Below are 14402 nucleotides of genomic sequence, written 5' to 3'. Positions count from 1 at the left end.
AAGATGAGCTCACCAGTTGGGATTCACTTAAGACACAGCTTCGAGTCTTGTTCGGCAACCCCTACGGTCAAAAACTTGCCGCGCAGAAGGAGCTTTCTGGCCGTGTGCAGACGTCAACAGAGCCCTATGTCACGTACATTCAGGACGTCTTGGCTCTGTGCCGCAAAGTTGACACCCACATGACTGAGTCAGACAAGGTTTCCCACATCCTCAAAGGCATTGCCGATGACGCCTTCAACTTGCTCGTTTGCAACAACGTCGCCACGGTGGATGCTGTTATAAAAGAGTGCCGCCGCCTGGAACTCGCCAAAAGCCGACGTATTGACCGGCAGTTTGCCCGTCTGCCCAACACCCCAGCGACATCTTCCTGTGCCGACGCTCCTCGTCCCAACAACTCTGCCGATGTTACCAGGATCGTCCGGCGTGAGATCGAGGCCGCCTATCCGGCTGCCTTCGACTCCAGTCCCACCAACACATCTGCAGTCACGGTCTCACTGATCCAGGCAGTTGTCCGCCAGGAGTTTGAAAACATGGGTCTTCACACCATCTGCTCGGCCCATCGCCCTGCTACCCGCCCGGTCCATCGCCCTGATACCCGCCCGGCTTCTTCGATTTCGCCCCGTCCCGCATCTTCTTACCCACCACGTTTCCGCAACCCGTCTGAGTGGCGCACTGCTGACAACAAGCCTATTTGTTTCCACTGCCATCGAATCGGGCACATTTCTCGGCACTGTCGTAGTCGCTGGAGTTCCCCGATCTGGTCTACTTATACTGCCTACTCTCACCCCTCAGGTGGCCCTTCTCGTCCCTATGCCGCACGCTCCGATAATGCCGCCACTGATTCTCCTGCAACGAACCGCCCCTATTCTCGTTCGCCTTCGCCCCAACGACGACAATCTCGCTCTCCCCAGCCCCGTCGCTCCTATTCGCCGACTCCCTTCGGGCGCCGCTCCCAGCCGGAAAACTAGACGATGCAGCGCCTCGAGGTGACGCTGCATTGCTCCCTACGCCGCCAAATCCTCTACTGACTTTGCCCACTCATCTGAACCTTCTTGACGTGCACGTCGACGGTGTTTCCGTGTCTGCTCTCATAGACACTGGGGCGCATTTGTCCGTAATGAGCGCCGCCCTTCGTAACCGGCTCAAGAAAATTATCACGCCCGCCACGACGCCTGTTGTCCGTGTCGCCGATGGCGGAACAGCCCCCGTAATTGGTATGTGTACCGCCCGCGTCTCCTTCGCCGATTGCTCAACAATCGTGCTATTCACAGTCATCGCCCACTGTCCCCACGACATCATCCTCGGCTTAGACTTCCTCTCCGCACATTCTGCTCTCATCGATTGTTCCGCCAGTACTCTCCGCCTTGACCTGCCTGTTCTGGATCCTACTGAACCACACCCCAGTCGCCTCAGTTCCGCCGACTTCGTTCGCTTGCCACCTTCGGCACTGACCTACGTTGACCTAGTGTCATCCCCACCAGTCCCCGACGGTCACTACATCGCGGCTCCTATGCCAGACGTCCTCCTTACACACGGGATCACAGTACCCCATACAGTTTTATCTATTACGGCGAATTGCGTCTGCCTGCCAGTGGTCAACTTTGGCTTGATGACACAAGTGCTGCCACGTGGGATGTCTTTGGCCCAGCTTTGTTCGTTCGAGGATCACTCAGTAGCATCCATTGCAGTAGACGACACTTCATCCGATACTTCTCTACCATCGCAGTCGACAAATTGTTCCATCGCTGACTTACGGAAAGTGATTGCGCCCGACTTGCCCTCCGAGCACGCTCGTGAACTCTACCGCGTTCTGTTTTCCTACCACGATATTTTTGACTTTAACGATCGTCCTTTAGCCCAAACTACAGCTGTCAAACATCGCATTAATACCGGCGATGCCCCTCCTATTCATCGCCGCCCGTATCGAGTGTCACCAGCTGAGCGTCAAGTTATTCACGCAGAAGTTCGCAAAATGCTTGCCAAGAACATTATTGAACCGTCATGTAGTCCTTGGGCGTCACCGGTTGTGCTGGTAAAAAAGAAGGATGGCTCATGGCGCTTTTGCGTGGATTATCGGCACCTTAACAGGGTTACCAAAAAGGACGTGTACCCCCTACCTCGGATTGATGACGCCCTTGACTGCCTCTACGGTGCTCGCTATTTCTCCTCTATTGACCTTCGCTCCGGCTATTGGCAGATTGCCGTGGACGATCTCGACCGCGAGAAGACTGCCTTTGTGACACCCGACGGTCTTTATCAATTCAAGGTGATGCCGTTCGGCCTATGTAACGCTCCTGCCACTTTTGAACGCATGATGGACTCCCTTCTTCACGGTTTCAAATGGTCCACGTGCTTGTGCTACTTGGACGACGTTATCGTATTCTCCCCAACGTTCGCTACGCACCTCGCGCGCCTCTCAGCAGTCCTGGACGTTTTTCGGCGAGCCGGTCTGCAACTCAACGCATCGAAGTGCCAATTCGGCCGTCACCAGATTACCGTCCTTGGACATCTCGTTGACGCGAACGGAGTGCAACCGGACCCAGGCAAGATCCATGCTGTTACGCACTTCCCTGTTCCGACGTGTGTCAAGGATGTGCGCAGCTTCATCGGCCTTTGTTCGTACTTCCGCCGTTTCGTGAGGAATTTCGCTGCCATAGCACGACCACTAACCGACCTTTTGAAGAAAGACTCTCCTTTCCAGTGGGGCGATAACGAGGCCTCTGCATTCTCTCATCTAATCGACATTCTCACAACGCCTCCCGTTCTGGCCCTTTCCATCCTTCTGCGCCTACCGAAGTCCGTACTGATGCCAGCGGTCACGGAATTGGAGCAGTACTAGCACAACGCCAGCGTGGCCACGACCGTGTTATCGCTTACGCCAGCAGGCTCCTCTCACCCGCGGAGCGCAACTATTCCATCACTAAGCGTGAGTGTCTGGCCCTAGTTTGGGCGATTGCGAAATTCCGCCCATACTTATATGGCCGATCCTTTTCCGTTGTCACAGACCATCACGCGCTTTGTTGGTTATGCTCATTGAAAGACCCTTCAGGAAGACTTGGTCGCTGGGCCTTACGCCTCCAAGAATATTCGTTCTCTGTCACCTACAAATCTGGCCGACTACACAAGGACGCTGACTGCCTGTCTCGCTACCCGGTAGACGAGCCTGACGACGCCGACAGTAGTACCGCCGACGGCATTTTCTCTGTGTCTGCCTTCGCTAACATCGCCGATGAGCAGTACCGAGACCTATCGCTGCGAGTACTCATCGAGCGTCTGCGCTCTACACCTACCGACGCATCCGTTCGCCGATATGTCCTCCAGGGCGGCATTCTGTACCGAAGGAGCTTTCTCCCTGATGGCCCTGATCTTCTTCTTGTCGTGCCAAAACATCTACGACAGGCTGTGCTCTTTGAGATGCATGACGCACCCACTGCAGGACATCTTGGGGTAAGCCGCACGTACGACCGCGTCCGCCGCCGCTTCTATTGGCCTGGTCTCGCTCGCTCCGTTCGACGCTATGTTGCTGCCTGTGATCCCTGCCAGCGTCGGAAGACACCTCAGGTGCTACCTGCCGGTCATCTCCAGCCGATCACCGTCCCTGTGGAACCGTTCTTTCGTGTTGGGTTAGACCTGCTTGGTCCCTTTCCCACGTCATCCTCTGGGAACAAATGGGTCGCCGTCGCGACTGCTTACGCCACCCGATACGCTATCACTCGGGCTCTCCCTACCAGCTGCGCCACTGACGTCGCGGACTTTCTCTTGCGTGACATTATCTTGCTTCATGGCGCCCCGCGACAGCTGCTTACTGACCGTGGTCGAAACTTTCTCTCGAAAGTTATCGCTGACATTGTGCGTTCCTGCTCCATTCAACACAAACTGACTACTTCATACCATCCTCAAACCAATGGCCTGACAGAGCGGTTAAACCGTACTCTTACCGATATGCTGGCCAAGTACGTTTCCAAGGACCACCACGACTGGGACATTGCCCTTCCTTACGTAAAATTTGCGTACAATTCTTCCCGGCACGACACCGCCGGATTTTCTCCCTTTTATCTCCTGTACGGGCGCGAACCCACCTTGCCCCTAGACACGGCACTTCCTCCTGCTGCGGTCTCAACAAGCGAGTATGCGCGCGACGCCATCGCCCTCGCCGACCATGCACGCCAGCTTGCCCGTGCTCGACTTACGGCCTCACAGACCACTCAGCAGTGTCAGTACAACGCCCGCCATCGTGACGTACAGTTTTCACCTGGTGCGCTCGTGCTCCTGTGGTCGCCCTCTCGTCCCGTCGGACTTTCAGAGAAACTTCTTTCGCGATACACAGGGCCCTACCGCGTGCTGCGCCAGGTGACGCCTGTGACGTACGAAATTGCTCCTCTGGGCTCAACCTCGTCCTCTCCTGTGGCATCTAGTGATGTCGTGCACGTCAGTAGGCTCAAGGCCTACTACACTGCTTCCGAGTCCGCTCTTTAGTCGCTCCGGGACGGCGCTTTTGCAGCCGGGGGTAGTGCTACGGCACAATATGTGCGATCACGAAAGGCCAGCAGCGTGAAGACGACGACGACGATTAGATGCTAGCGCGGGCTGTTGCCTCTTGGCCTAGCGCAGCGTATTTTCCTTGTAAATATATTTGTACATAGCTTTTCGTCTGCGTCATCCTACGTAACAATATGCATCCACCGTATGGGATCCCCATCAACTCACACTGATAAACACTCTAGAATCCATCCAGAATCGCGCAGCACGTTTCATCTTGTCTAACTATTCCCGTTACGCCAGCATTACTTCCATGAAAAACACACTTACATTACCGGAGCTTTCATTGCGCCGTAAATGTTTTAGACTGTGTCTTTTCCACAGGCTGTATCACCACAACCCACTATTAAAGGATCATCTTATTACTCGCCCTTCATACATTTCATCCCGTCTCGATCACATGTTTAAAGTTGGTGTTCCATATTTTAGAACAAAGCTGTGTCATGGTTCTTTTATTCCTAAAACCAGCGCCGACTGGAACGACCTTCCTCCCTCCATCGCTGCCATTTCAGACGTTGGCAATTTCAAAACTGCTGTATTTTATGCCGTTTTGTAATACCTATTATTGTATAATTATGTACTTTTTTTTTCACTTACCACTCCTTTCTATAATGCCTTCGGGCCAGGAAAGTATCCGAAATAAATAAATAAATAAAAGTACAGAATGTATGCGCATAGGTAGCCTATGGATGATATACTCTAATAAAAACTCGCCAATATTTTCCACAGGCTATACTTCGTACACTGTACCTTTCACTATGTCACTGTTGCATCAGTTACTGCCTGGATTCATGGGTTGTCACGTACACTAGTTATCCAAAACCTCTAGAACGACTCCAAAAGCGAATGTTGAGAATCATAAGCCACGATCAACCTGTACATAACATTTTTCAATCGAAACGCGTTCTTTCAGTTCCGATGCTGCACGACTACAGGATTGCTGTTTCAATCAGTAATATAACTAATAGAAATTCGCCTCTTCCTGTTGATCTTTTTTCCGTTCCTATACGCAATACACGTCATGCTTCAAACGGTAACTTTAACCTGCCCAAATGTAACGTTTATGGGGAGAGATTAATATAATTTAATGGAACTGAGATTTGGAACATGATCCCCTTTAAAATAAGAACTGCACATAATTTCGGCTTAGCATGCAAGTAATTTTCAAGGTCTGTGAACTTGCGAGTCTGTTGACAGACATGGCTGAGATTTATGCTCACTATGTATTTCTTATGTATTATAGGTATACTTATGTATGCGTATGTATATGTGTATGTATGTGTATATGTGTGTGCGTGTGTGTGTGTACGTATGTTTCTTAGTATTTTTTGCATGCTTTTTTATTCTCTAGCTGACCTGTGCATATTTGTTGTATATTGCACTGGACCAGCGACTAGCCATTTTAGGCTATCGGTCCAAATATTCTTGTACATATATTTCTGATGTTTCTGAAAAATAAAGTTTTCAGTTTCAGTTTCATTAACCTTCATAGTTGAATACACCATCTGAAACCACCCTGCAGGGCCCTATTAGCCCCAGCATTGATTCATATCCGGCTGAGAAACATGTTCCTGTCAAAATGAGCTTAACAATTTAGTAAGCTTAGAGTAATCAATGCAGTTGCTGAATAACTGGGGAAAAAAAGAACAGAAGCAGTCTAACGCTTCAAGTGATTAAAGTGCTTCGCCCAAGTAAAAATAATGTTCCAAGTCATTGGTGTAACTGGCAACAGTTATATAGTGCTTTCTTGTTCAATAGCTATTGGCTTTCAGACTTGATGACAGAGTGAACGACCATGAAATTGACCACTTAGAATAATTTAAAAATGTGCATTTTGTTTCTGCATCACTACCATCAACATCTGCTTCCTTACGTTAGGGACATGAAAGGCTGCATTCACAAATTGCTGGTATAGCATGTCTCATTGTTTTCATAGATGTCTCATTGTTTTCATAGTGCCTTGGTTGAGATATATGTATCTCGTTGAAAAAGGCACTTGGGTTTATTTGCAATGTGCTTTCGCTTACTATAACTGATGCCACGATTGAAAAACAAAAAACGTTGTTCCAATTTTTAATGGTATTTTTTTTTTTGCCACGTTACTGTTACTCTCTAGATGGCCGGAATCACATGCCTTGCTGTGTGGCACAAAACATTCCACAGATATGCCGATCTGTTTGTGTTGGTGATTACACACTCACTACTGTCACGGAGCATTACACCTGCATGGACTATACCATGACAACACTGGCGTGCATTGCAAACGGTGTTGGTAAGTACTTTCAGATGCATCTTCCTCTATTAATACATTCTCTGAAAAATGCTTCTTTTATTGTTTAACTGAATGTTGAACTCGGAATGTGACAGCCACTGTGGTTAGCTATGTATGACTAGCACATAATGATAAGTTTCTACAATACTGTCTGTAATCAGTTATTGCCTTCAATTGCAAGTTGCATGTCTTTCTTGCTGTCCTGAGGCTCATAAAGGTCTTTTGACACCAATTTTCCATGTTTCTGGAAAAAATGCCTCTTTTGTGTCGCTTTTGGTTGCTATTTCATTGTGGCCCATGATCAACAAGTGTGGTTGGGGAAGAACTAAGGGCTTCATGTCAAGGGAAGAAAGGAAAATGTAACGCAATTCGTTGCTCATTTAATGTTTTCTTTTTTTTAATTACAAGACACAAGATAATCTTTAGCAAGTGTGAAAGTGAATTATTTAGAAGTCTTGCCCCAGTAAGTGTTGTGGCAACATGGGTTTCAACTTCATAGTTATCACAATGATTGCATATAATGCTTGATCCATCACTTGCTGACTTGCCTCTACACCTTGTCCTTTGACTCACTATTTTCAGAGCTTTTACCGGGGCCTCCCAGGCAGCTGGAAGTGGAACCAGTTTCGCCTACAGAGCTGCTCATCAGATGGATGCCACCTCACCAGGAGATTGAAGTCGCACATTTCCTCATAAACATCACTGAGCTTCAGAGCTTTGACCCTGATGAAGTAACACCAAAGAATGAAGCAAGTCTCTTTTATTGTGTCTGCTGATGGCCTCTATAATCTAAATTTATGTTAACTTGTTCAAAATCCTGTGCATAATGCATGCTGACTGAAAGATTTAGCATAGCACCTTTAGCATGGTGAGCATTTTGGTGCATGGTTTACCTGTATAAATATCTGTGCTTAGCACACACCGAATTGTTGTGTATGAGGATTGCATTTTCTTCAAAATATCAGCTTCTGTGCTTGTCTGCGTTGTAGTTTCACTCTTTGTTGCTTGGTAGAGTTTACTTCAGTTTTAGTGTTGTCGATCACCTATTTTACTGCAGTAAGGGGTTAAGTCTTAGGAAACATGGTTTGTAAGTAGCGTAATGTCACCTTATGCACATTTTGCCAAAATTGAGTGGTGGTAATATTTACATTGGGAAGAGTTGAAGATATAAAAATATGAATTCTGCATCTTGGAGCATATGAGGCAGTCCTAGATGGTATAAGAGGCGAAGGGGAGTAATTAAAGGCTGGGTGAAAATAAACTCCGTACAGAAGCTATAAGAGAGTCAATCTAGAACAAGGTCAGAGTGTTCTGTAAATGCCAAGGTGAAGGGGAAGCCCGTGAAGAAGTGAGAGAAGCTTGCTTATTGAGTTATCTCTTGCTGATTTGAGTTATCTTATGAGTATATTTTCATCTCATTTTGCTCCCTTTGCATTACAGACAGACAAAGATTCAACTGTCGGGTCAACTCAAGCATTTTCAATCAAGGTGGGTTTATTTATGTACCCAACAGGGCGTATAAGAAATCCTAGAGCATAATTAACTTGCCATGGTGCTTGTACCTACTGAAGTAAACTATTCCTTATTAACTCACAAGGTTTGCAAGCAGCTTCCTGTGTGAGGAGTTTGGACAGTATTATATCAAATGACAGTGTCCACATGGTTATAGATCTGCGATCAGTAGCATAGCCATATTTTCTCCCCACCAGTTTTTTTTTTATTTGTATTTTGAAGGTGGAACAGGATCCACAGGGGAGAGTGATGTTACAAAAGGACTGTGCTTGCAAGGGTGATTACATTTTAGGGAAGTTCTTCAGCTCCGTTAAACACTGCCTCCCTTAGGGGATAGTGCCCCTGTGTGGGAGATTTGCCAAAGCCAACCTCACAAAATGGGTCAAACTGGCATGCATAGCATATCTTACACATGCACACTCACTTGCACCAACACACACATATATATATATATATATATATATATATATATATTAGTTAGTCCACCAGTCCTCTCTAGTTAGCCCACCAAATTTCTGCCATTACTGTTGAACGCACTCAGACAGTGTCTCATTGAGCAATTTTTCTTGGGAAAACTGGCCCACAGGGCCATGTGTCTCGGGTAGCTCAGTGGGTTCAGCAGTGCCCTCTCTAAAGACATGCTGTTTATGAGCATGGTCTGTCAAAAGAGCTACTGAAGCAATTGGGAAGGTCTACTCTTTGCCCATCAGACAGTGAAACAGTACTTCATTGGGAAGCAGTAGACTTCTGTTCTTCTAGATCCTGTACAGCTGTTGTTGCGACTTGCAGCAGTGTAAACCTGCTTGTGTGTGTGTTTTTTTTTGCACTCTGATACAAATCAAAGTTTAAGAAAACATACGCAAAAAAATCAACACTATACTGTCCATACATATTGAACTAGAGTTGTTCTTTCTAACATATTTGACTACACTCTTGGTCCTAATGACAAATCAGTCCAGCAGAATCCTGCAAGGTAGAGAAAGGTTCATGAAAGGGAAAATTGTAGCTTTGTTCTACATTCTGGTGTATGACAATTTTCCCTTTCCCTTGAATCCTAATGTGCAACACTGTCTTTCTCACTGATTTTTGATGGGAAGTGACACATATAAAGCACATACAATGTAATATGAAATGGTATTGTTGTTATGAGTGTTGTCATGTTAGTGTTGTTAAGATTGTCCCTTGATGATCTGTAACTGGATCAACGCACTTACGATACTTAAAATTTTGAAAAGCTGCTGGCCAAGTGAGTGCTGTGTGCTATGGTATAAAACCAGAGTGCTCATGTTTCATGCTTTTAAGTGCTGCGTGAATAGTCAACTTTCTGTTCAACATGCTTCATACAGCTGTACTGAAGCAACTCACTTTTTCTGCATCTCTCGTTTTTGTCTGGTATATAGGTGGATGGAAACCAGACAATGTTCAACTTGCGCAACCTGAAGCCAGTGACCATGTACGAGGTGACAGTGACATCGGAGAACATGCATGGCACTAGTCTTCCAACATATGCTGTGCGCACCTTGACCCTGGGTGCTGAGCCCTCCTTTGACCTGCCCACCCCTGAGAACATCACGACCAATGAGACGCTCCCATCCATCCCAGATGTTCGTGGTTGTTGTGTCAAGCGTGGTGTGAAGCAAGAGCGCTGCCTTCGAACTATGTGCGATCCCAGTCGGGCAGATGAGACCACGTGAGTAAATAAAATTTTGATTAATTTTGAGCAAGTTGCTGCTCAGAAGAGGCAAAAAATAAACAGTCAATAAATGTGTGTTCACTTTCTTTATTGAAGCAATTCTCTTGGTAAAAAGCCTCGCAACAAACAGCTGCTTTCTTATGTGGCATTAAAGAGCACACAGTTCATGTCTGTGGTTTTAATTAGGTCTCTTTTGCTGAAAGCCTATAATGCCTCAGTAATCGTCATTTTTGTATGTGGCATCAGAATGTTCTCCAAAACTAATATAACGATTGCCTGATTCCCATTTGTAACAAGAGAAAGCCATTTGAAACCAGAAAGAAAATCAGCTGATACAAGCTTCTAATGAGACAATAATCCATTTTGACTGGTCAACAGAGTGGTGATTTGGGCGAGTTGTAACAGTTCAGTCATAATGGTAGTCAGCCCACTATGCAAAACAAGGAACCAATAAACCAACAAATGTCCTCCGTTACATGCTTGGTTTCTTATGTCCCTTGTTTTGCGTAGTGCACTGACCACTATTTTGACTGGCCACTTATTTTGATCTGGTATAACACTGCTTTACCAGTTTAAGAATAATTTTCTAAAAGGCTGTTTTTAATGTAGAAGCAGGGTTTAACCTGAATTTTAATAAAGCAGATATGGGTGCCAGAAACTGGAAGATCGGGTCTTACACAGAAATAAAGGGCTCTATCTATACATCATATGCAACACAACCAAAACAGGGAATTGATTCCGTGTTGTCAAGGACACTGTAATGCAGGTTACTATCACTGCAAGCTGTTTCTTTCTTTCCACCTATACATCAGATAAAATATTTTATAAGAGTTTAAGTTTTATTTTGGGTCACAGAATGTGGTGGAATATTGGCTCAATCAGTGTCAAGTGGAAGCTATTCTTAATTTCAGTTTAGTTGTGGGCAATTCTTTAAAACATAATTATTTTCTGGAAAAGCCCTGGAAAAAGTGCTGTCCACTAGAAGTGGCCACTTATAAAGGTTCCATCTGTCCAGAAAAATACAAAAAGCAGATAATTTTCTTATTTGGAGCTTTGCGCATGCCAGGCCTTGGTGATAGTGCACTTACTTACTTAGCTCTTCCCTCCCCACGCAGGCTGAGTTGCCATCCCTCTTCAATAAGTTTATCCTCTCTCTGGCTAGTTTTTCAGAATGCTCAGGCACTGATACACAATGGCATGTCAATGTGCAGTACTTACCTAGCATCTGAAGTATTATTCGCTAAGCTACATAAAGAGCCAGGGCTATGAAGTGTTCTGGCTGACACATTTCCACATTTGTGTCTTCACGTTGCCTCACACACTGTGTGTTGCGTGTGCACAGGCTAACAGACGTGATGATCTGCGCACCATGGGCCAACGTGACGTTTGCCTGCATGGCAGACGGTGTGGACCACACTGGCTGTTGCCGACGCCGGGGTTTGCCAGAGGCCTGCCTGGGCTTCTGCAAAGGCAGTGTGATGCGTGTTGACTACCGTCACTTCCGTTGCCTTGAGTACATGCCCTTCTACGGCAGTTGCCTGCTTGAACACTATGGTGTGCTGCCTGGCCCACCCAAGGAACTCACTGTCACTGCCATCAGTCGGAATTGGGCTGTGTTGACGTGGAAACCGCCCAGGTGAGAAGCCATTCTGTGCGCTGTAGGCCCCTTACACTTGCTTAGGTCTCAGTTTTCTAATGTAGAATTTAGCGGTGGTGTAGCTCAGTGTTCCCCCAAACTGTCGCACCCCCAAGGGAAGTTGTGACAGATTCTTCGTGGCTAGGTTCACAAAGCTGCTTGAGCATTTTGATATAAGCAACCAGAAACAATGTCTTGGCAGACCCCAAGGTTTTTTCATGTGCTTGATGAACGCAGCCTTTTGCATCATTTCCTATGTGTGTTGCACACTCAAGAATACATCCTTGTGCAGTTTTTGCTGTCTTCGGTTCTGCACAATGGGCCAGATCTATATTATGAACATGGTCCTTGCCCTGCATGTATAGCTGATTAAGTCTGTAAAATGAAATGTAAACATTCTCTATTATTGATTATGCACTGAGAATAAAGAGCTTGTGGTATTAAGAAGAACCAGTGGTAAAGAGTACGCATTTGGGCTGGTTGGTTCATGATTACGAGCAATAAAAACAGCGCTAAACGACGGGATGAGTGAAGGGACACAGACAGCGCCGTTGTCTGTGTCCCTTCACTCGTCCCGTCGTTTAGCGCTGTTTTTATTGCTCGTAACCAGTGGTAGTTGCAACATGGTTATGTTATGATTCTAAAATGACACAGGCTGGTAGAGTTGGGGAAGCATGGATGTAGCTGTGTGATGTGTGGAAAAACTTGTGTGCTGTTGTGCTTCTTTTGACTCCTCTCAATTTTTTTTTTTTTGCTTCTTTCAGCAAACTTCCAGATACTGTGACAAAGTATGGACTGTTCTGGAGAAGGCTTGGAGATGAGTTTGAACCTTACTTTGCTGTACCAAACGTCAAGCCACCCTACCTTATGGACAGACTGGAGCCATCGTCTGAGTAAGGACCGACTTTCTATATATACTATAGTTGTATGCAGTCCACAGTACATGTAGCTTCCATAGTTTTTTAAAAGCAAAAATAAGATTTTGATCTTAGTGTACTCTATTTTGTGCATGTGTTGCTTTGTTCACCTACTGTAAAGCTTGTTAAAAAAGAAGAGAAAAAGATTTACAGCCAGTTAGGAGGTTAGCTTATAAAAAAATATTTGAATAACTGAGATAAGGAGCATCATCGTGCACTGAACGTTGTTCATGCTAGGTAGGACATTGCAGTTTTTACATAGTCTATTAGCCATGTTGATTAATGTAGTTATTCAAGTTTACTCTTGTAGCAAATGCAAGCAGCTGCCCTCTTTAATAGGTACTGCCCTGTTGCACTTTTTCTCCTTCTCTCTTTTGGTGAACTTGAGTGGCAGGTTCAGAGCACTTCCAGAACAAAACTCTTCTTCTGCTCTTTTTAGAGCAAGAGCGTTTCAGTAGTGGAGCGAAACAGCCGACTGTGTGTTCCACCTCCAGATCTGCAACACCTGTTGACCCAGTATCACTCTGCTAAGCAGTTCAGACTGCTCTGCTGAAATCAGATGAGTGGAAGGGAACTTAAAGGGACACTCAAGCGAAACAATAAATCAGTTTAGTCTAATGAAGCATTGTTTGAGAACCCTGCAGGCAGTCATTTAAAAAAAATAGTTTGATTATTAGATGAGAAAATGAAGGTCCAAGTATCAGTATTTGAATTTCGCGCCGAAACCCCAGCGCCGGTACGTCAACGTGACACCAGAAATTCCAAAGTATGTTGTCGCATTTGGGCCGCGTTGGCTGAATAGAGGTTCCCGAAACTTGCCATGTTTAATATTTGGTTCCTTTAGAACACAATCTAGTCAATCTGTACCGCTATATATAATTAGTAGGCCCTAGAAGATACCATCAAAATCAAAGATGTCACAGCCCGCAGGTGCGGGAATTTAAGTGGGCATCGCCACCCGTATTTCCTTCTTGCGCTTTTTCTGGCTTACCAAACGTCTTAGCGTTGCGAGAGTGGTGTTTTTGGTGTTGTAGAATGGTAATTTACTGATGCAGAAGAAATCATTTTTCACTTTAGGGTCCCTTTAAGAGCCACTTTAGCAAGTGCTATTTCTCACCGCCTTGTTCTAGTGGTCGGACTTATGTTTCACTTGTGAATTTCTAGGCATCACTCTATGCCTGAAAGCGGTGCCCACTCATGAGTTAGTTGGCCATTCCGAATCTGCCATTGGAATTCGATATATGTGTGTACTTCATGCTCAATGCATTTATTTATTTATTTAATCATTTATTTATTTATTTATTTATCCCTATATTGCAGCTATGAAATATTTATTGTGGCTGAAAACAAATACGGAACAAGTGAAGGCTCAGATCGCATTGTGCTGAGGACACAGGATCCTGTGCCTGAGCCAGCAGATGAACCTTCAGGATACAATGAGACTGCCTGCTGTGTGAATGCAAAGGTCAAGGACATATGCATGCCACTTTGTTCTTATAAGGTACGTGTCAGTCTTCTTTGATTTGCCCTTACACTGCATTGGTGTAGGTCTCACTGTGTCACTCCAGCATAAGTCAAGCATATTTTCTTGTGTTTGATATTGTGACTGACGTATTCTTATCGCTGAATGTGAGATACAACTCTTATATGCCGTAAAATAAACTTATTTATATTGTGAGTATAAGGGCCAGTGCATCTCCAAAACAAATCATTCTTATTTTTTTTAAATATGGCATTATGATACTTAATGTGCTTACTAAAAAACATAAAGGATGCCTAAATGTTTGTTTCAAATTACTAGTTCTACGAAACATTTGTATTTTTAATACTTTT

The 14402-nt window shown here is 45.4% G+C and overlaps 1 protein-coding gene across 7 annotated transcripts in view; it reads left to right on the top strand.

Moving 5' to 3' along the window:
* Positions 1–14402, top strand: part of LOC135915086 (Ig-like and fibronectin type-III domain-containing protein 2) — a 241259-nt gene that overhangs the window by 197053 nt on the left and 29804 nt on the right. For 6 of the 7 annotated variants that reach the window (XM_065448070.2, XM_065448071.1, XM_065448072.2 and 3 more), the window contains 7 exons: positions 6656–6811; positions 7394–7560; positions 8252–8299; positions 9724–10013; positions 11359–11652; positions 12417–12545; positions 13890–14070. In XM_065448070.2, coding sequence (XP_065304142.1) covers positions 6656–6811; positions 7394–7560; positions 8252–8299; positions 9724–10013; positions 11359–11652; positions 12417–12545; positions 13890–14070 — 1265 coding nt within the window. Of the gene's footprint in view, positions 1–6655; positions 6812–7393; positions 7565–8251; positions 8300–9723; positions 10014–11358; positions 11653–12416; positions 12546–13889; positions 14071–14402 lie in introns of all 7 variants that reach the window. The other variant, XM_070522742.1, reaches the window with a different exon arrangement.

This window comes from Dermacentor albipictus, chromosome 1, assembly GCF_038994185.2.
Source record: "Dermacentor albipictus isolate Rhodes 1998 colony chromosome 1, USDA_Dalb.pri_finalv2, whole genome shotgun sequence".
In the NCBI taxonomy this organism is placed as follows: domain Eukaryota; kingdom Metazoa; phylum Arthropoda; class Arachnida; order Ixodida; family Ixodidae; genus Dermacentor; species Dermacentor albipictus.
The sequence above is the reverse complement of the archived record's forward strand: the minus strand, read 5'-3'. Positions and strand labels throughout refer to the sequence as shown.